General features: G+C 36.4%; 1 protein-coding gene across 2 annotated transcripts; it reads left to right on the top strand.

Moving 5' to 3' along the window:
• The first annotated feature begins 520 nt into the window (after nt 1-520).
• Nucleotides 521-22,602, top strand: LOC122307050 (valine--tRNA ligase, mitochondrial 1). Of its 2 annotated transcripts, XM_043119661.1 has the most exons (22): nt 521-737; nt 856-909; nt 998-1,060; nt 2,680-2,736; nt 2,851-3,020; nt 3,108-3,180; nt 11,660-11,725; nt 11,821-11,904; nt 12,567-12,644; nt 12,783-12,866; nt 13,090-13,169; nt 14,410-14,467; nt 14,576-14,878; nt 14,977-15,147; nt 15,846-16,045; nt 16,686-17,088; nt 18,408-18,659; nt 18,742-19,242; nt 20,230-20,321; nt 20,814-20,913; nt 21,743-21,888; nt 22,247-22,602. In XM_043119661.1, the coding sequence occupies exons 1-22, from the start codon at nt 603-605 to the stop codon at nt 22,419-22,421; spliced, it is 3,345 nt and encodes a 1,114-aa protein (XP_042975595.1). In that variant the 5' UTR covers nt 521-602; the 3' UTR covers nt 22,422-22,602. The 2 variants fall into 2 exon arrangements, with proteins under 2 accessions (XP_042975595.1, XP_042975596.1); XM_043119662.1 differs by lacking the exons at nt 521-737; nt 856-909; nt 998-1,060; ... (1 more) ...; nt 2,851-3,020; nt 3,108-3,180 and adding an exon at nt 8,052-8,134.
• The last annotated feature ends 712 nt before the right edge of the window (nt 22,603-23,314 follow it).

The raw sequence follows: 23,314 nt of genomic DNA, 5'->3' as shown, positions 1-23,314 counted from the left end.
TATTTATTTTATTTTTTTAATGTTAGCATTGGGACACGATTTGAAATTAACATATTACCATAAATTTTCATTTTAAATTTTTTTAAAATTTTTTGTAAATCGATTTGTTATGATAATGGTTACAATTATAAAAATAAAATCAAAAAAGTAATTTTTATAACTTTTAAGTAGATTTTTCTAAAGAGTGGTGCTAAGTGTGCTGCCAGCTTTGACCATCCATTGAGCGTGTCTATTAGTATAAATTATTATTTTTATTTTTTTTACATTTTTTAACATATTTAAATAATTTAAAACAATAAAAAATATATTAATATACTAAAAGTCATTTTATTAATTATTAAATAAAAATGTTTAAAAAATTTAAAATACGTAAATGATAAAAATGAAAGAGATAAATTTAAATACATACTAGCATTTTTCATTTCTAAATTGTTCCTACTTTTTTTTTTTTTGGATAGTAAGAAAAACAAAATGAAAGGAAGCATCCGAAAAACATCATGTTTGTTTGTTCTTTTTAATGGACTGAGCTAAAAAAAAAAGTCGACGTATAAAAAGTCTCGGTGCGAAAGCCGGCGGAAATATAACGCTAGGGTTGGGTTTTTATGCTGGGATTCCATGCCAGGGTTTTGCAAAAGCCGCTACTCTTGTTGAACCTTGCAAACCATATCCGCAGCCTACATAGGTCACCATTTTCACAAGTTTATTCTCTCCGATCTTTCTCAACAACAAACGTAATGGTAAGTTTACTGATTTGCCACTGAGATATTCCTTTTCATTTCTTATTATAGAATCTCTTTTGTTATTTTTCTGCTGGGACCCCATTTTGGTTAATCTGGAAATTCCCTGATTTTTCAGGCGGATTCAGAGAGAAAGCCGGAAATAGATGGTGCTGAGAAGAACGAACGACTGGTGTTTTTGTTTTTTGTCAATTGGTTTACGTTCAGTTTGTTTTCCTTTTAATGCGTGTCTCTGAACGTAATGCGTTCGAATTTCGTAGGGCGATTCGGAGAAAACGCTCAGTATAGAAGACCTCGAGAAGAAAAAGAAAAAAGAAGAGAAGGTTCTTTGTTTTGTACCTTTGTAAAGTCTTTTTTTTTTTTTTTTAAATATAGTCGTAATTTATGGAGGAAAATTTCCGTTTATGTAGTTCTGTGCATGCATGCATGTATTGCGGTATACATATATATCACATTTTTGTATATGTAATACATTTTTTTTTTTTTTTTTTTTTTTTTTTTTTTTTTTTCTCTCGGCGTGAGTTTCTGATTTTGAGGTATTTGATTATTTGCACTTGTATTTTTGGTGCCATTGGTTCAATAAAAAAAATAAACGTTGGTCTTTTTTCCTCCCTTCATGCTTCAGATGTTTAATTTGATTGGTCAGAAAGCGAATTCGATTTGCATTGAGATCCCCTTCAAATCTAATCCAAATTCAAGGGGCTAGATTTTTGGAGAGATATACAGTGTGTGTGGCCCTACAATATTCATCGTTGTCCACGAATTGTGCTCCCCCCCCCCCCCCCCCCCCCTCCCCGCCCAAAAAAAAAGGCCCTAGAAATTCATATAAGGGATCTTGGCCTGTTGTATAGGTGCATGGTGCATTTTCATCCTGATGCTATGCCTATTAATGAAATTGATGCTTGTAACCATTTTCTATCAAAGCCCATTTGAGGAATTGTATATATCGATCCATGATTTAGCATGATTTTTTAAGGAAAATATAGGATGGGTGCTCACTTATACTTTGTTTTCTCCAACTTCTTTTATGAGTATGTTTTTTTCCAAAATTTTCTTTGTTACAAGTAAAAATTGTACCGATATCAATAGAAGATTAGGTGAAGCTTAAGTACACAAGATGTATACAAGTGTCAACACCTAGTTAGAGGTGTTTCTTCAACTTTAAAGAGGAAAAAAGAGTAGGGAGCATTTATGCTTCTATTTCGTGGCATTTGGCTTGTTAATGTGAAGAGAAGAGAAGGAGAAAGTGTGAGGAAAATATGATAGATTTTCCACTTAAGCCCAACATAATTTTCCCCCCAAAGGATAAAAATGCCGACAGTTCGTTTTTGTTTATTTAAAATTTATCTCTGCTCTCTTCATATCTACACTATGGCAACCACCCATTAGGGTGCTGCCTAATAGTCAAAGAATGGACTTGGGATGAGCTGCAGACTCGGATATTTTGGATTTGATTCCACTCAAAGCGTTCCCTTGGATTACCTAATACATGCATGGTTCTGGTGGTCAGGTCATGTATCCAAGGTTAGGGGTGGGTCCAAAGGGCACTGCCTTAGTGACGTTCCTCATCATAAAAGGGAAATAAAATGGAACCATGTAATATCGTTGATTTTTACATTTATGGTATATTGTAGATCTGGGGTGTTCTTTTTGCAGTCTGATATATCTGGCTAATGAAACTATCGTATTTCAGTAATTTATGTTATTCTCATTGCGCTAAATGCTAATTCTTTTTTGGGTTCTCTTCTGGTTGACAGTGATGACTCTCTCTTTATTTATTTGCTTATTTATTATTTTGATTTATTACTTCATATCCTTGTTATATTTCTGTAATTAGTATATTTCTCTTATTTTCTCTTGTGATTCTTCAGGAAGCAGTTACATTTTGTTCCTGGAATTTCTTTGCTTGGTGTGATTCTGATTGAGTATTTGATTTTGGCAGGCGAGGGAGAAAGAATTGAAAAGGCAAAAGGCTTTAGAGAAAGCTGCTAAACTTCAGGTGACTAGAAGAAACTAATTTGGGTATTCAGGATTATATAACTTTATGCCTTGCATTAATCATTTATTGATACTTATGAAAAGTGGTAAAATGTTTAGTTTGTTCCATTTTCAGGCACAACAAGCATCAATTCCTCTGAAAAGAAATGACAAGAAAACAGTAAAGCGTGGTGGGAATGAAGAGAACCCTGAGGAGTTTGTTGATCCAGAAACACCTTTTGGTGAGAAGAAACAAATGTCTCATCAAATGGCAAAGCAGTACAGTCCTAGTGCAGTAGAGAAATCGTGAGTGTGACTTTTTGGTCTTTTCCTGCCCCATATTAGTCATAATTGAAAACTTTTACAATATGTCTTCTATGCTTGCTGATATAGGTGGTATGCATGGTGGGAGAAATCGGGTTTCTTTGTTGCAGATGCAAAAAGCTCCAAGCCCCCGTTTGTTATTGTGAGTTTCTTTTTGGGCATCTTTCTTTTCCTTTTTAGTTGTTTTTTGTTGTAACATCCCCTTCCCTAGGGTTAGAAATATCACGTACATGCATAATTAAAGCCAGGCAAGAGACTTGCATAATTTAATAAAAAACATTGTTCATCCCAAAAGAAAACTTAAGTTAAACCAATGTCTAGAACATAGTCATATCAAAGTTCCCAAACCAACTAAATGAAAAAGAAATCATAAATATAGTCTAAAATTCATTAGTCCACTCCTTCTAAACTTGGCCTAGCTGCTCGTAGTCCTCATTCTCCTCACCTGGATAGTAAAAAAAAATGAAATAAAACTAAAATGAGTCGGAAGACTTAGTAAGAACTCATCACAATGTAAACATAATAAATAAAAGGCTTTCATAAAATTTTCATGTTGAAAGAATAAAATTCTTGTCATAACATGCTGATGCTCATGCTATGCATGACTATCTTAATTTATCTGAATTAACTGATTGATTTGACTGGCCCATACACTTAACCCTGTGTGCAAGGTTGTGCACCGGCCCTACATCCTATTGCAGCAGGGGGAGCCGTTGAGTAGTATTCTGGCATATTACGGTGGACTACGCTTGAGTTTGTGGCTTACACATCCACCTTGAAATTGAATTGAATGACCATCTGATTGACTGATTAAATTAATTGATCTAATCTTATCTCGCACTTGAACTTAAGGTGGCTTATGTATCTTATGCGATGTGAGATGCATGACATACATACTAATATAAATAACATTAAAATGCTGAATCTGAACATGATGCGGAATGACATGGTCATATGTTATACTGATTGACATGCTTGCATATGACATGTGTGGTACATAAAAATGTCTATCAAAGAACTGGCTCTAATAATAATTTATATAAGCTGAACAGTGATGATCCTAATTTATGATCAAATTACTTATCTCTTAGCTCTGCTTCCACAATCTCACTTTGTAGTTCGTTACCTATATGAAGCACTAATCGTCACTAATTTTCTAGAAAAACATGTCATCGCATTCCACTAAATTAACCACATTCTAGGGAAAGCAGTTTAAAATATTTGGTTATGTACTACTAATATCATCAAATTATTGAAACACTAATATCATATTTAATCATCCAATTATACTTAGTAGCATTTTTTTGATAAGCAATTATACTTAGTAGCATAATTTAAACTTAGTACAAATTTCTTAGACAAGTCAGAGAAAACTCACTTAATAACATAGGTTTAATTGCATTCAAAATGATTACGAAATAAAATCAGAGCTCTCATAAAATACTGCTATAATCTGGTTTATAAAAAAATTAATACTAAATGACATAATATAACTCCTAAGTTAAATAGATTAACCCAACTTAAAAATAGTTTTGTGTTTTAACAACTAAATCAACCCAACATCAGAGTGCAGCCCATAAAAAGAAAAAACTACTAAACTTAAGAATAGAATTATCATAGAAGTAGAGCTCACATAATAGAACAACTTAAGCCCATTTTACAAAAACTCTCAAGAAACCTTTACGTGAAACATAACAACATGTGTTTAGGGGCTGAATTGGAATTACACAAAATAAGACTTCTAGAGACTTTCTATGGAAGGTTAAATTGAATTGTCTGAAGGGCAATTTCGTGATAAGCAAAGCATGCAGGGGCTTTATTGTACCAAGCTGAAAAGGTCTGATGCACAATGTACAAAAGAATAAACTTAAGAAACAGAACACTTAAGTGGAGAAGAAAATGTTGTGCGACAGTGAGGAAATCCAACTCTCCGTGAGAGGAAACAGATGTGATAGATCTGATGAAGATCAACAATGGTGCAGCTGAAAGTGGGCTTTGATCATAGTGGAGTTTAGAAAGAGAAAAGGACTTAGTTTTGGTAGTGCTCACTGAAAAAGAACATAGAGAGAGAGAGAGAGAGAGAGAGAGAGAGAGAGAGAGAGAGAGAGAGAGAGAGAGAGAGAGAGAGAGAGAGAGAGAGACGCCCCAATAGAAGGCCCAAACCACATCCTATACTCCAAAAGGACTAATTAATGATATAATTGGAGCTCCATTGGAACCTTGTAAAGAGCAAGAATTTTTCATTCCCAAGTAATCATACACCACCTACCCTCAATCTTATCATATGAGGGTATCACAATCTACCCCTCTAAAATTCCCAACATCCTCGTCGGGCTTGTCCATTGTAGGTGGCACGACTCAAGTCCCACATTTTTTGTTGGGATAGGCTCTGATACAATTTGTAACACCCTAACGGAAGGTCCAAACCATATGGCCTATACTCCAAAAGGACCAGTTAATGATAGAACTGGAGCCCCATTAGAACCTTATAAAAAGCAAGAATTTCTCATTCCCAAACAATGTGGGATCCCATACACTACCTACTCTTCAATCTTATCATATGTGGTATCACAGAGAGAGAGAGAGAGAGAGAGAGAGAGAGAGAGAGAGAGAGAGAGAGAGGCTTATTGCCGGAGAAAAAGGACGCCGAGCATGGACAGACTACAACGATGACAGAGTAAGCAAGACATTTTCTATGGCGCGGTGGAGGAGATCTAAGGGGTTAGAAATTGATTTGTGTTGTTTAAACTAACGGAAACAGAGAAGAGGGAGGAAGTAAGGCCGACATGCTCACCGGTGTAAAAAATATTAATGATAGAAGATGACCCATCAGCAAACTCAGTGGTTGCCCTAGAGTCCCCAACCCCTTGTGGTTGTCGACAATGGTAGAAATAAAATTTACAAAGTATTTGGTTAATTACAAAAGGGAAAGAAAGCAACGAAGATCACTTAAAAAGATATAAGTGCAACAAAAACTCACCGAGAGAAATTACAGAGCTCGGATGATAGATTGAGGGTTACAATGGCAAAATGAAAACTCAACGTATTTTCTTTCTCTATTCCCTCTGCCTACAGGGGTGGCAAATAGAATGGAAAAGATCTTCCGTGATTTCCTTTGGGGAGGTCTAGAAGACACAAAGAAATTCCACTTGGTAAAATGGAACCAAGTATGTACTCCTTTGGCTTGCGGAGGATTGGGCTTAAGAAAACTAAGAACCTTCAACAAGGCACTTCTTGGGAAATGGTTATGGCGCTATATGCATGAGGAAAATGCTCTTTGGAGGAATATTTTGGATGTCAAATATGGAAGCATCTGGGGTGGGTGGTGTACAAAGGAAGTAAGAGGTGCGTATGGAGTGGGAGTTTGGAAATTTATTCGGAATGGTTGGAATGACTTCCTCGGCAACTGCAAATATGAGATGGGAAGGGGCACGCGAATCAGTTTTTGGCATGACATTTGGTGTGGGGATGTAACTCTGAAAAGCGCTTTTCCTTCTCTCTATAGGATTGCGCTTGATCCGGACTCCTCAGTGGCTGAGAATATGTGTAGTACTGCTGAGCCTATTCATTGGTCTGTGAGTTTCACTCGCACTGCTCAGGATTGAGAGGTGGGAGACATCACAGATTTCTACAGCATGCTATATGCACTGAAACACAGGGCAAGAAGGGAGGACAGATTAGTATGGACATGCACCGGGAACAAGAAATTCTCAATTCGCTCATATTACAAGGCCTTGACAACCCACTCCCCTAATACCTTCCCTTGGAAGAGCATCTGGAGGAGCAATGCCCCTCTCAAGGTCGCTTTCTTCGTTTGGTTGGCTTCTCATGGCAAAATACTGACAATAGACAAGTTAAGAAAGCGCGGTCTAATTATAGTGGATTGGTGTTTCATGTGTAAACATGACAGTGAATCAGTGGACCACCTTCTCCTTCATTGTGAAATAGTCAAGGCCTTATGGGATGAAATTCTCTCAAGACTTGGTATCGCATGGGTTATGCCAAAGAGGGTAATAGATTTATTGTACTCCTGGCAAATGATTGGAGGAAATCGACAGATTGCCGCTGTTTGGAAAATGGTGCCGTTATGTCTAATGTGGTGCACTTGGAACGAAAGAAACAACCGCTGTTTTGAGGATAAGGAACACTCCCTGGCTGGTTTTAGGGATTTTTTCTTTCATACTTTGTTATTGTGGGCCTCCTCTATTGTACTAAATGGAAGGAGTTTTAGTGACTTTTATGCTACTATCCGTAGCACGTAGTTTGTAATTAGGCTTTTTCTTGTATACTTCCTGTGTACTCGGGCTTTGCCTTTTTACGTGGATCAATAAAATCTCTTTTATCTATAAAAAAAAAAAGTTGTCAGGGGCAATCATCTGGGAAAACTTGGGTGCTTTCGTATAGCAAATTGTTGATGATATTTACACATTGGCTTTAGGTTATGTGGTTTGATGGTCCCCGTGTACTTGGCTTTGCCTATTATCTATAAAATTTCTTATTTACTGATAAAAAAAAAGGTTATGCGGTGATGAAATCAACATTTATGGTGCATGGGGTATGTAAATTAGGTTGAGATTGTAGTTGGGTGGGTTTCGATGCAGGAGGTTAGACTAGTAGCTAATGTGGAGGGGACAAAGAATAAGTTGGGGTTTACAATCGGGTGTGCAAAATGGTTTATGATAATTTGCTTTCTGCCTATGTAAAATAATTTTAATTGGCAGACAAGCATATCTTTGTAATATTTATGCAATTCAATATCAATTAGATTATTAGGATTTAATTGAATAAATGGTGGCCTTTATAGTTTTTGGTCACAACTGCTTGCTTAACTACTATGCATTGGTAGTACTAGTAAATTATCAACACATGGATAGTAACGGTATGCATGTATTTATCATTTTCATGGTAAAGCACTTGATCTTCCATAGAAAGAATATTGAAGAACTTTAAGCGATTAAAGAATGTGTTATAATATTGACAGTTTTAGGTAATGTGATTAAAGAATATTTGCTGCCACTTGTGAGTTGCCTCGGAGGCCTCTCCAACTTGCAAGGAATTTACCTTTCTTAGAGGGGCTCCAGCTCATCTTATCTATGGTATGAATACAATGCCTCATAGATCTTTGTCATGCTTACGGAATACAATGCGTTATAAAACTCTGTGATAGTCTCCAACTCCCAATCTTGAGCAGACCTAATTAAATCTACATTTCATTGAGGTGAGCCACTACAAAAGACCAAGAGATCGGCTATTGTTGTATCATTTTCTCTTGCGAGCTCAAAAATGGCAGGGAATGTGTCTTGGAGGCCTTGTTCACCCCATCATTTGTCATACCAAAATCTGACTCGAGAGTCGTCGCCCACTACAATATTTTCATGTCTTCGAAATATCTCCCATTGTCTCCTAATGTATTTCCACAAACCCACCCCATATGGGCCATGTACCTCATTCAAGCACCATCCTCCTCAAGCCTTTGCAACCTGTGAATCTATAACGGACTTCCGTAAGGCCCACTTTTTGTTTTGGTACCTCCACAACCATTTACCCAATTGGGCTTGGTTGAAATTTATCAAGTTATGGATCCCCAATCCACCCTTAGAAATTGGATTACATACAAGTGACCCTAATAAAGGTGGCACATACAGGAAAGTAAATTTTCAATAGTTTACTTTGTTTGTAGCACTAAAAAACTCATTTTATGCTCATCAAATTCTATTAAGGAGATAAATCTTAACTGTTAATTGACCACAAAATGTTGCATGCTTACTTAAAAACAAAAAGTAAAACTGCTGCATGAGTCGAGGGCCTACAAGAATGTGATGACTAGGAACAAGGAAAAGATAAACAAATCCTTTCAAGGTCTTATTGTCCAACCTATATATATAGGTGTCTTGTTGCATATAGCAGCCAATTTATAAAATGGCTAGTTGTTAGTAGTGACTATTATGATAGACAGAAAGATAAATGTCAATACGAGTGAGATTGCATATTGAGGATGAATTGATATGGTAAATGAAAATAAATTGTAGTCTTTGTTGGTTGCATGATTATGTTGCAGTTCCTTTTAATTTAATGAAGAATAATCTAGTCTCTTTGGAAACATGTGCTTGCTTAGGACAAAACTTAAGCTAAACCAGAGGAGCATTAGGAAAATAACCCTGCCACATGGCATTACTACCCTTGAACTCTACCTTCAAGCCAATACACGACAAGTCTAGTTGTAGCTTCTCAATAGGGTTGACAACCTTTGTGGGGAGTGGGAGCAAGGACAGAAAATGGGTGGGTAAGTAAGAAAGAATACTTTTAATCGAAGTGAGCCTACCAACTTTAGACAAACACAACCTCTTCCAGGAAGCCAATTTGTGCTCCACCTTTTCAACAATGCCATTTGAAATCCTCTCTGATTTAAAGGGAGCACCCAATAGTAAGCCAAGATACTTCAGGGGTAGAGATGATACCTTACATCCCAAGAAAGAGGCCAAATTCTCCGTGTCTGGGACAACCTCCACCGACACCTATTTAGACTTTGAGAGATTAATTCTCAAACTCGAGACAGCTTTAAAACTAAGAATTAGAGTCTTCAAAGATTGGATATGCCCAAGATTTGCTCCAGAAAAGATGAGAGTATCGTTAGTAAAAAGCAGGCGAGAAATATAAATGGAGGCATAACCACCATTGTCCACCAAAAAACCATAGAGAAAACCACCTTCCACAAGGTCCACAATCATCTTACTGAGAACTTCCATGACGAATAAAGAAAGTAAAAGAGAGAGAGGGTTCCCCTGTCTCAAACCATGGGAGAAGTTGAAGAAATCCACCAATGAGCCATTTACGAAGATAGAGAATCGAATTGTAGAGATGCAAAACATTACCCATATATGCCATTTCTCCCCAAAGCCACATCTTGCAAGTAAATAAAGTAGGAACTTCCAGTTGACGTGATTGTAGGATTTCTTCATGTCTAATTCGCAAAGTAACCCGGGTTCTCTAGATTTGAGTCGTCTGTCCAAAACTTCATTTGCAATTAAGACCGAATCTGGGATTTGTCTGCTTTTGAAAAATGTCTTTTGTGGCTTCAAAATTAACTTTTCCATCACCGTACTCGATCAATTCACTAACATTTTAGAAAGGATCTTGTAAACCCCATTTACAAGGCTACTGGGGCGATAGTCTCTAACATTCACGGACTCCATCTTTTTGGGAATGAGTGTTAGGAAAGTAGCATTAAGACTTTTTTCAAATCTGGCATCAGTATGAAAATCTTGAAAGATCCGCATAAGGTTGCCCTTGATCACTTCCCAACAAGCTTGGAAGAAACCTATGGTAAAACCGCCAGGGCCTAGATCCTTGTCACTAGCCATGCCACGGATCGCTTTACACACTTCATCATCTTCAAATGGCCTCTCTAGCCACCCTTCACATTGTTGATCTAATGCTGAAAACGTTAAACTATCCACTTTTGGTTGCCACGTGTGATGTTCATATTGGAGGTGGTGATAATACTGCGCGATGTGGTTCTTGATGACCAATTGATCCGATGACACTACACCATCTAACCTCAACATATCAATAGTGTTATTCCTCCTACGAGAATTAGCCTCCCTATAGAAGAATTCCGTGCACTTGTCTCCCACCTTGAGCCATAGCGCTTTTTATTTTTGTTGCCAAGAGATCTCCTCCATCAATGTTACTCTTTTAAGTTTTGTGACTACCTGGCTCTTGTAGGTTCTCTCGGATTCAGAGAGAGTTCTTGTCTTCTCACCCTCCAAACCCTGTAGCTCCTCCAAGAGAGAGTGCCTTTGTTGGATTGTCTTGGGTCGTGCCTCTTAGACTAGTGGATTTCATTGCAAGCTGGAGAGGTCTCCGAGGCAACTCATAAGTGGCATCAATCTAGAGAGTTGTTCCTATATGTATACATTAGTGTATTTGGTGGGAGAGAAATGATAGAAGCTTCAAAGACCGCAAAAGAGTAATGGATAAGCTTAAAGTTTTTTTTTTTTAAACATTCTAAGGGTCGAGGCCATTGTTTGTAATGGGCTAAATGTCCACGATTTTCTCCTTTCAATTGTGAAATTTAATTAGGTTATTCTCATATATACTCCCTGTGCACTTGGGTTTTGCCTACTTCTATGAATAAAACTTCTCGATTACCTATAAAAAAACAGTTCTAGGTAAAAGTGCGTAATAAATATATGAAGAATGAAAAGAAATATATAAGGTGAATTGTCACTTTGCATGCCAGTCAAGTGTAAATAGAACCATGTTTAATGGAAACGAAAATCATAATAAATATCATCCTAATTTAATTACATTATCAGGTTATTTACTTGAAATCAGTTTTAAAAAAGAAACCCCTAGGGGTTGGCTTAAGTGGTAAAGGACTTAGTCTTGGTGGTATGCTCCCTCTAAGTCTAAGGTTCAAATTCCTTTGGGTGCAAACAGTTTCTAGGGGCCATCGGACTGGGGTAACTTCCCCTTGAATTATCCAATGTGTACTTGCGGGAAACTCCTTGCTGAGGGCCTGTGCATCCCCAAAATTAGTTTGGACTTTGTTTTTGGACACCCAGTGCTAATAAAAAAAAGGTTTTAAAAAAGAATTAAATTATTCCTTTATTTTGCAGGTCTTGCCACCACCAAATGTAACTGGTGCCCTCCATATAGGTCATGCACTTACTGCTGCTGTAGAGGTACTGTGGTTGCCCAAAATTATGTTTATGCTGTGCATACTCCATCTTCCATATTGTTTGTCCTTTTTTTGTGTGAACCAATATACTGCATGCAGGATACCATTATTCGCTGGCGGAGAATGTCTGGATACAATACCTTGTGGGTCCCTGGGGTGGACCATGCTGGGATTGCCACGCAGGTTCTTCCTCCTTTACCAAGTATTTTGGTTATCTTTTGATTCAATCTGATCTTTTATCTTATTATGCACATCTGTATTACTGAGTGAGATGTAGCTTTGAGAATGCCAGTCGCAATTTTTTTGGGTTTCATTTCTGTTTTTGGTGTTTTTTTTGGGGGGGGGGGGTGGGGCGGCGTGGAGCTCACATTACTCTGGCATGATGCCTTGAAAAGGCTCTCTTTATCAGATGTTTGTCGATCATGTCCCTCATGCATGTGATCATGTTTTAATCGAACGATTTTTCCTCAGTGTGCATCCAAAGACATTGGTGATACTAATTTTTTGCCCGAGCTTTGTAGCCTGTCCAGTGAAAGCTATATGGGGCCTCTGCAATCTGACCCATTATATGGCATAGATCAATCTGATGTGGCCTTGGACTTTGGTCAAGGAGAAGATCAGTTAATGGCTCAATACTGTCAGGCGTCAATTCAATCTGTCATATGCCTTTGCCTAGAAACAACTGTGACTAATGTAGCCCGTGTTTAATGCTTTAATTACCCTTGCAATAAATCCATATTTGTGCTCAAGTTTGGTGGATGAATTTGAATATTCTTTATATTTTTATCCATTTTATTGATTTAATATGTTAGATGCTTTTCTTCTCCTCCTTTTTTTCTCCTCAGGTTGTTGTGGAAAAGAAGATAATGCGTGAAAGCAAATTGACTAGGCATGATATCGGTCGCGAGAAATTTGTATCTGAAGTGAGTTCAACTATCACTAGCCAATATTAGCTCCCTCTGAGCACAAAATAGACCCCTTCATAAATATCATGTTCATATATTACTCGACCTATTCTAACCTTTATATGTTCTGCTGGTTGGACCCTATTGAAATAAAAGGTCTGGAATTGGAAAAATAAGTATGGTGGAACCATTTTGCAACAGTTGCGCCGTTTGGGTGCCTCTTTAGATTGGTCTCGTGAGGTATGCATTTAATTTGTGTAACTAAATTTTACTTGTTCTGGATAAAACATAGCATTCTTGATGAAGTACTTCAGTGTTTTTTTTTTTTTTTTTTTTTCCTTTCCAAATAGATTGACTCATAACTCATAAGTCTCATATTCTCCCTTCCCACCCCCCCCCCCCCCCCCCCCCCCCCCCCCAAACAAACTCAGTATGTGATCTGCTACTTTTTCCTACTTTTCAGTGCTTTACAATGGATGAGAAAAGATCAAAGGCTGTGACTGAGGCTTTTGTTAGGCTTTACAAGGAAGGCCTTATTTATAGGTGAGATTAACATCTGGATAACATTAACATTTTCTTTAGCATGGCGGTCATGCATGAATTTATAAAAATGGCTTTGTCCATAATTTGTGACATATGATCTGCTTCTGAATTTTGTTTTGTTTCATCGCTTCCTTCACATTTCTTCTTCAAACTTTTGACCTCTGTTTTGGTCCCATATAACCTAGTAGAAATTTAAGCATTTGTTGGTCAATGTGATTTAAAAAGCTTCCTACTTGATAAGTAGCCTTTTATTGTATGTGATGTGTTAGCCAAGTTAGACGTATCAAATTTAGTTGAAGGTTTTATTATGCATGTCATTCTTCATACTATTGTTAGCGTCCCTACATATAATTGTAATGAACAGTGGATATAATTTTTTTGATAAGTAATAGAGATTTTATTAATAAACGCAAAGGATGCATCCATTGTACACAGAAACTATGAAATAGGAAAACCCAAAATAAAAGATGGAATCAGTTCTCTAAGGTGATAAAGCATCAATGAAAGATCTCAGATGCAATTTAAGTGTTTTAAAGCAGAACTGAATCTTAAAATACCAGTATAAGAAAAATTATTGAATCAAAATTTCGGACAATGGTCAACTTACAACGTTTTTATAAGTCTATATTAATTGTACTTATAAAAAAAAAAATGGAGGGTCCTTTTGTAAAATTAAAATTCATTTTTAATGAAGTGGCATGCTTGCATTGTTTGATTGTAAAATATGTTGGAAATTAGTTGTAAAAGAGTTGTACTTGTATCACTTTCCAAAAACTTATCCACTTCATTATACATATTCTCCATTAGTCTTCGATATTTTCTAACAAACCACATCCCTACTACATAGGACCATAGACCAAAATACATCTGACAACCCCAACTAGCTAAGCGTTCCTCTTACAAAAGAACTAGCTAAGCGTTCCTCTTATATACTTCTTGTGTACTTGGGCTGTGTCCTTTGTGTTTATTAATAATCTTCAATTATTTACTTATCAAAAAAATAATAATCTTCGATTACTTATATATAAAAAATATGTGGTTCTGAAATTTACCTCATTTGAATGGGGACTGGCTTAATGTTTCTTGTCTGCTCAGTATTTTTTTCTTTTTATCAAATTGGACCTCAATATTCCTGCTGTAATTGCCCTTTTCTTTCACTTGTTTAATCTCATTTCTGATTTATTTGTGCTTCTATTTTTCTGCTGTTTGGAGTTTTAATGTTATATCTTCTTTTCTGCAGAGATCTTCGCCTAGTGAATTGGGATTGCGTGTTGCGGACTGCAATATCTGACATTGAGGTAATTCATTTCCTGTAAGAGGCACGTTTATAGTGGATTCTTTTGTATTTGTTTATTAAAACTGTCTGTTAAATGGATTCTAAATTATTGTAGTTTTTGGTTCTGTAGGTAGACTATGTTGAGATCAAAGAAAGGACTCCACTAAAGGTTCCAGGATATGAGAAACCTGTGGAATTCGGTGTTTTAACTTCATTTGCCTACCCTTTGGAAGGTGAGCTGGGTGAGATTGTTGTGGCCACCACTAGGGTGGAGACTATGCTTGGAGATACTGCTATTGCTATACATCCGGATGACCCACGGTACAGTCATCTTCATGGAAAATTTGCCATTCATCCATTTAATGGACGAAAGCTTCCCATAGTTTGTGATGCAATTCTTGTTGATCCGAAGTTTGGGACTGGTGCTGTCAAGGTAAATATTTTTTAGGCTAGTATGCTTACTTTAAAAGTTCTCTTTTGATTTTTTTTGTTTCCAGGATGAAAAAACTCATTTCATTCATGATACTGCAGATTACCCCTGCTCATGACCCGAATGATTTTGAGGTTGGCAAGCGCCACAATCTTGAGTTCATCAACATTTTTACTGATGATGGAAAAATAAACAGCAATGGCGGGTCAGAGTTTGTAGGGTTGCCGCGTTTTAAAGCTCGAGAGGCAGTTACTGAAGCATTACAAAAGAAGGTATTAGTACTATAGTAGTCTGTACATGAGTTAATTCTCAAGTAACTGAGGCAATATAAAATTTTTATTGTAGATGTAAAAATCTTATTGATGAATCCCCGACCCCAAATATTTTTTAAAAATAATTTGAGTATCAACATTATGTTACTTATGACCATCCAAATTAAAATTTTATCAAGAGGACATCAACCAAGTTAGGTTACATTCTTTGGTTCATGACTTTTGCAATTTTTTTGAAGAACTCTCTAGGTTTCAAACAACAATAAATTTGGTTCTTGGATTTTTCAATTTGAACCAAAATGGTTGTTTCATCTATCTGCTGCCAATAACCCTAGCAATGTTCCACTTCAGCCCAATGAACTCCTCAGACCCACCAGCTAACTTCTGTGTTAATAATCTCTGTATTTCTTGCTATTTACATATTCACGTCTTTCGTGCATGTTAATGTTGTCAATCAAGCTGCCTTAAACATGTAAAATTATTTTTGTAATTCATGCTACTTGTATATGTCTTTTGTGTCTGTCAAATTTTTTTCACACTTTATGTTGCAGTGTGATTTTAATTTACATATATTCTTCATGTTTTACTACTTGTAAAGGCTGCCCAAGTTTAGTTTCTGGTCTTCATTCATGTACTCTTATTAACTATGAAATGTTGTTTATATTTTTATCAATGACATAGGTCTTCTTTGCATTTAGGGCTTTTATAGAGGTGCTAAAAATAATGAGATGCGGCTGGGCGTTTGTTCAAGAACCAATGATGTTGTGGAGCCACTTATAAAACCTCAATGGTATGTTAGTTGCAATAGTTTGGGGAGGCAAGCTCTTGATGCTGTAATGGATGAAGAAAACAGGAGGATAGAGATCATCCCAAAACAGTATTCTGCTGACTGGAGAAGGTCAGATATTGTTTTACTTTGCTTTGTAAATTTCAGATGGTCACATCATGAAGGAATAAATAAGCAAAATCCAAAGGGGCATGAAAAATTTTCAGAACGTCACTCTGAAAGACACTGCAGAATGTGTCCCTAGGCTATCAGGCCTAGGTGCTGCTCTTTTATGTGTCCCATGTACTTGGGCTATGCCTCATTAATAAAATTTTTATTTACTGATAAAAAAAAAAAGACTGCAGAATGTAATTTTGGTAATATTTTTAAAGACACTCCAGAACATTGCTCTGAAATAATATCCACCGATGTATCTTAGTTTCTTCTGGTTGATCTTATAATATGATACAAACTATTTGAAGAATGTGATTTTGGTAACAGTCCATAAAATATCTAGATTTTATTCAGGGAGACATTTTTTTTTGGGGGGGGGGGGGACTTGATGGTCTCTCTGAAGTTGGATTCTAAATTTCTAATACGCCAGGCAATTTATGTTGATTTGTAGCATATTAATTTTTTAAGTATCTTTTATAATTAATTTTTGAAGTAATTATTACTTATAAGTAGCTTTTTAAATAATTATTTTTTATAAGTAATTTTAAATAATTCTTTATAATTACAATTGAGTACTTGGGCCTTAAAAACATCACAGGTGGCTTGAAAACATTCGTGATTGGTGCATCTCAAGGCAACTTTGGTGGGGTCATCGTATTCCTGCATGGTATGTCTCACTGGAGGATGATGAGCTAAAGGAAGTTGGTGCTTACAATGACCACTGGGTGGTTGCAAGAAATGAGGAAGAGGCTCAGGAGGAGGCTAGCCGATTGTATAACGGGAGGAAGTTTCATTTAAGTCAAGATCCCGATGTGCTTGATACATGGTTTTCTTCTGGTCTTTTTCCATTGTCTGTTTTGGGCTGGCCTGATGATACTGAAGATCTGAAGACATTTTATCCAACTTCAGTTTTGGAAACTGGCCATGATATTCTCTTTTTCTGGGTTGCTCGCATGGTGATTCAAGGAATGAAATTGGGAGGTGATGTACCTTTTCGAAAGGTAAGTTAACATTATCCTATTATTTAGACCACAACATGACCTTTGACTAACATTCATATATTAAATTAGGACTGAATTATTTGTTAAATAAAAAATTTACGTAGACCTAGTAGAGACTGTCTTAAGGTTAGGGATTTATTTGGATGGTTGTTACTTTATCTGTATTATCATTTCAAGTTTCTAAATCATAAGTTCCACTGTTCCAATGAGCTCTAGCTCAAACCGTATCCCTCTTCCCTTAATTTTGACAAGACCTCTTCCATTAATCATAACAGGATTGAGGAGGTATGAGTTAAGATTCATCGGGTACATGTGAAATAATAATAATAATAATAATAATAAAAGATCATATCCGCAAAGTGTGAGCGGGTGCATTATTTTGTCTTTTGAAATGATGGTACTGAAACTGGAAAGATCCTTATGGTGTGTCATACAACTCATTAACCTGGTGTTCATTATATGCTGTAAACTAGTATTTGAATTTGCCCGAGGCTCTTACTGCAGCCACTGGGAAACATCTGACATACATCCTGTTGTGTATACTGTCCTTGATGCCAGAAAGATTAGTCTTTAGTATGGTTGAGGGGTATGCCAGGGAATATGAGTAGTTTCCCAATTTCAATCCGAAGCTAAAGCTTCTTCAAGGGTATGGAAGCCTTGACATGTTTAGTTGGATTCATTATATGCCATAAACTACATGTCTGAATTTGCCTGAGGCTCATTCTGGTTCGCTTGCTATCCTTGATGCCAGAAAGATTTGGGGCCTACATACTTATCAAATATAAAATAAAATAAATTGGGGGTTACTTCAAGTGTAAGATTATTGTAAAATGAACAAAACAGTTCTCCCCCTCAGTTTTCACTTTATAGCCCAAAAAATAATGGATAACAATGTCTTCTCTTTTTATATGGAATCATTAGTATGGTTGAGGGGTATGTATGCTAAAGGTAAAGGCAATTGGTGGTTATGGAGGCCTTAACATATTTATGTAATATATAGCATGCATCCAGTGTACTTGGCTACACCGAGTTATGCAGCAGGCATAAGCTAAAGCTAGTTTCACTACATAGGCATTTATGCATATATGATAATTGTCTTTGGATTATATGACATCTTCTCCCTCCGTCAACAAGAGGTGGAGGTTTAGGTCATGGATTCAATCCTGTATGAATGCATGAACTGTGTTTACCCAAAAAGAGTACGAATGCATATATCCTAGGAACCTTTTATTATTTCCTATTCAGTGTGCATTTTCACGTGCAAATCTACTGCATAACTGAGGCGATATAGTCTGCTAGAACCACTTTGAACTATGCAGGTTTATTTGCACCCAATGATTCGTGATGCGCATGGGCGCAAGATGTCTAAGTCATTGGGAAATGTCATTGATCCACTTGAAGTAATAAATGGGATATCCCTGGATGGTCTTCATAAGAGGCTAGAGGAGGGTAACTTGGATCAGAAAGAACTGGTTGTTGCCAAAGAGGGGCAGACAAAAGACTTTCCTAACGGTATTTCCGAGTGTGGTGCTGATGCTCTTCGCTTTGCCCTTATAGCTTACACTGCCCAGGTTCATTCTTGTACCCATCTCTCTTTGAACCATTTGGCTATTTCTTAATCATTTAGTGATGTGTGACTATTTTGTCATGCAGTCAGATAGAATAAACTTGGATATCCTAAGAGTGGTTGGGTATCGTCAATGGTGTAATAAATTGTGGAATGCTGTACGATTTGCCATGAGCAGGCTGGGAGATGATTATGTTCCACCCACAAATGTAAAACCGAATGTCTTGCCATTTAGCTGTCAGTGGATACTCTCTGTATTAAACAAAGCCATATCCAAAACTGTAGCTTCTCTGGAATCGTATGAGTTCTCAGATGCATCAAGTACAGTGTATTCCTGGTGGCAGTACCAACTGTGTGATGTTTTTATTGAAGCAATTAAGCCTTTCGTTGCTGGGAATGATCCAAAATTCGACTCTGCAAGGAGTTTGGCTCGAGATACACTTTGGTTATGTCTTGACAATGGGTTGCGATTGCTTCATCCTTTTATGCCGTTTGTTACAGAAGAATTGTGGCAGCGCCTTCCTTCATCAAAGGACAGTGCAAGGATAGAATCTATTATGATATGCGAGTACCCATCAGCTGTTGAGGTTAGTTTAGCTTTTTAATTTGTAAGAGAAAATATAAGGCTCGGTGAAGCTACAATTATTATATCCGACTACTGATTTAGAGGTCATGTTGCCTTTTAATTTGAAAGAGAAAATGAAGGCACATATAAGGTGGACCATTATATGGTTAACTAGAAGTGGGGTGGACCATTTATTACCTTGCAGGAAGGCTGTTACTTGGACCAGAAGAACTTTGCTTGGTGTATATATATACGCTTTCTAAGCATAGTAGTGCTACAGTTAACACTTTGGTAACTTTTCCTGATGATGAAGGGCTCTTCCCTCTATGCGTCATATTTTTTTTATTGCCGATAGAACGTAAAGACAATTCAAATAAAGGTCTATTCTTCCTCATCTACAAATATCCAAATTTTGATGCTTAATACCCCATTGATAGTGCCAACTGTATAGGAACAATAATCAATTTTAGCTTGAATAGTTTGTAGAGGAAGTCTCCTTTTTCCGAAGGCAACAAAAATTCTTTGCCGCATGTGGGTGGTTTTTCACGGGCTTTTTTGGTCATTAGGAGCTCTCTAGTATGGGCTAGGTGTTTTCTTGTATACGTCTAGTGTACTTGGTTACTCCTATTGATATATATAGTATTTTTACTTATAAAAAAAAAGTATAGTTATGATTTTTTTCAGCCAATCTGTCTATTCCGCAAATAAAGAACAGTTATATCCATCAATATGTATGATCTTGTCATCATTGACTTTTCTTTGGAGTTCAGCTACTTGATCGATCCACTTACTTCTATTATGTTAATCTTAATTAAACCCATGTTTGAATTGAAATGAGATACTGCTGCAAGTTCTTCCCCTCTGAATCAGATAGATTTATATCTGAAAGAGGTTTACAGTAATTTTTCTTATTATAGTATGCTGTGTAGGCTGTCTAAAAGTTTATGGAGGTAACGGTAATATTTTGTAGTTGGTATAATAAATGCTGACAATATTCTTCATGATCCAGTGCTGGACAAATGAAAGGGTGGAGTATGAGATGGATCTTATAGATTCTGTTGTGAAATCTCTCAGGTCTCTTGCAAATGAAAGACGTGAGAGGTATATGGAATTGATACTTTTTTAGTTCTTTTTCATTGTGTTCCTAGCCTTTTGTTTGTTCTTTTGATCTTTATTTTCACCAGTGTTTATTGTTTCACTAAACCATGTTGCATAAAACGATTAATAGTGTTGCACAAGAAGAAATCAAGACTCTCACTGATAATTTTTTGAAGGAAGAAAAGTGGATAGTCTAGGGTGGAACCTAGGTTTTAGTATAAGCACTCCTACTGAGTGCTTTAATCTTCTATGCGCCTTAAAATAATTTCCTCTCGAATGAACTTTTGTGGACAAATTTCAGAAAACAGATCAAGAAAAAAAGAATTCCAAAATAATCAAACAGAATGCCAAGGAAATTCAAATTTTCTGTTTCATCTTCTTCTTTTTAAATTGTAAATCCAAGTAGTTTTCTATTAAATATATAGCTTAATTTGCCCGATTGAAAATTGCACATTTCAGTAACTCTAATTCTTGCTATGGTGTTTCTGCCCTTAGGCGTCCAGCTTTTGTGCTCTGCCGAAGTGATGCAGTTGCGGAAATTATTAGCAGCCATCAACTGGAGATTACTACTCTTGCCAATTTATCGTCTTTGAAGGTACATCGCTTACAATGCTTTTTAAAACGTGGTATGAAGTTTGGCAGACTTCTTGGTTGTTCATTGGGTAAACTATACATTTTTCGTGAAGTGAAATAAAAAAAGTCGGAGGCTTTACCACTGAGAGAGACCTTTGGCTCAACAGGATTAGGGTTTTAGTGCTGCATTGATGCTTTGGATAGGTCCCTTTTTATTCCCGGCTGATTAGAGACCATTTTAGTTAGCTTATTTTTTATAATTCTCATTATAAGGAGTAGTGATGCTCATTTTGCACTACATGCATTAAGCAGCAGTATTTTAGACCTCTTCCCCAGACCTGTTGTTTCATTGACTGTGAACTAAAGCCATTACCCCTCCGCTCCCCCCCCCCCCCCCCCCCCCCAAAAAAAAAAAAACAACGGGACAGTACATTATTGCTGTAATGCCGTGGTTCTTTCACTGATAACCATTTTTTAGATATTTTTTTTCATTCTTTCCCATTTGAATCATGCACGTGGTGCCTGGCCCATGGACGCTAATATTTTTTTTTTTTGCCCCCACTTTGTATTGCATATTTCCCCCTGTTGAAGCTTTTTGTGATCATATGTTCACATGTGCATCGATGTGTTAAATGCGCATGATATTTTGTTCAACAATGGTATCTGTCCACGTATAGGCTATGAAAATTTTTTCATCGTCTCATTCTCTAAGATATACGTACATTTACCTGGCCTACTTGCTGTTTGGCGGCCTATCAATTTTTCATGTTCAATGGAGATTAACGTTGAATTTTGTTATTTAAAACCATTTGGTTTAAACGCTTCTCATTTGCAAAATTATCATTATACAGGTAATAAGTGAGAATGATGCTGCTCCAGTTGGATGTGCAGTATCGGTTGTAAATGAAAACGTTTCTGTTTATCTTGAGCTTCAGGGAACCCTTTCTCCTGAAGCAGAACTTGAAAAGATCAGGAAAAAGACAGATGAGATTCGGAAGTAAGATTCTAGCTGCAATTCTTTATCTCATTTTTTTTTTTCAATAAATTGGTGATGGATTTGAATTGGCTGTTTCAATTGATTGGTTGCTTTTCTGGTTTACCTTACGGGGTTTTCTGGATGAGTTTCAGTTATGTAAAAAGTAGAAAAATGATAAGAAATGATGTTCTATTTGGGATTGACACAAAAAGTTATTTTGATTTGAGGTTCAAAAGGGTTGAATACAGTTAAAAAAAGTAATAAAATAAGTTACATTTTGGATCCTTGCATATTTTTTGGTTGCAAGCCAAGCAAGAACAGAAGAATGCCCTTCCAGTTTCAGCTCGCTGATGGTGGTTAAATCTTGTTAATTTTGCAGGCAACACGAGAAGCTAACAAAGATGATGAATGCTTCTGGATACAAAGAAAAGGTGCCTTCGCACATTCATCAAGAGAATGTTGCAAAGCTAGCGGCCCTCATGCAGGAGGTTTTGTCTCTCGAAGAAGCAGGCCAACATATTGAAGCTCAAGCAGCAAGCAATCAACAGGATTAGCTGTTTTATTTTTTTGTTGGCATATGGGTCTTTTCCAACCTCATCATGGTAAAAAACCATTTTTGCTTCAATGAAGGGAAACGAGGGCCATATTTATCACATCTGCTGCCAGTCATTGTATTGTTGAAGAAATTTTATATTGGCCGGTTTTATTTAAGTCGCAGATTATGATTATAGTTAATATTGTCCATAAAAGTTTTTATTTATGGTTTATTAATCGCCAGGAAGAATAATGTGGAATGAAATAACTACACGCTTAAAATGTTTTCTTTCAATGAAATTGGTTTTCCGCTTGTTTTTCCCTTTCCTTCAAAATTGTCTACCAATGTTTTCTTTACGAGGGATGTTACACATCATCCTACACCACACATTTTATATATTAAAATATTATTTTTTATTTTTTATTTCATTTTATTTTTATTAAATTAATTGAATTATTTTATTTATCATCCAGACAATACATATTTATCATAGAAAAAAAAATTAAAATAAATGGTGAAGTGTGAGGATGACAAGAAAAATTTTTCTTATATATCTATTCTCTCTCTCTCACTAGCTTTACGAATATTATTGTCAAAACTCTTAAAATTTAAGAGGAGAGAGAGAGAGAGAGAGAGAGTTTATACACGTATTCTAATGCATTACATGATTGTGCATTTTTGCCCATCACCAATACTGTCTCCCTTGCACCAATTTCCGCTCTGGAACACAACTATTATCCGCACTCTATAAAAAATATATATATATAAAAAGTGCAGATTAATGGTCTCATCTTAAGTATCTATTTTATTTTATTAGATGTTTGTCTCTACTTAAATCTCTTTTTTCTATAAAATGTGAGGTTGAATTTTTATTTAAATAGAGAGTTTTTTTTAGACAATTGTTTGTAAAGA

Source organism: Carya illinoinensis, chromosome 4 (genome assembly GCF_018687715.1).
Source record: "Carya illinoinensis cultivar Pawnee chromosome 4, C.illinoinensisPawnee_v1, whole genome shotgun sequence".
NCBI lineage: Eukaryota > Viridiplantae > Streptophyta > Magnoliopsida > Fagales > Juglandaceae > Carya > Carya illinoinensis.
The sequence above is the reverse complement of the archived record's forward strand: the minus strand, read 5'-3'. Positions and strand labels throughout refer to the sequence as shown.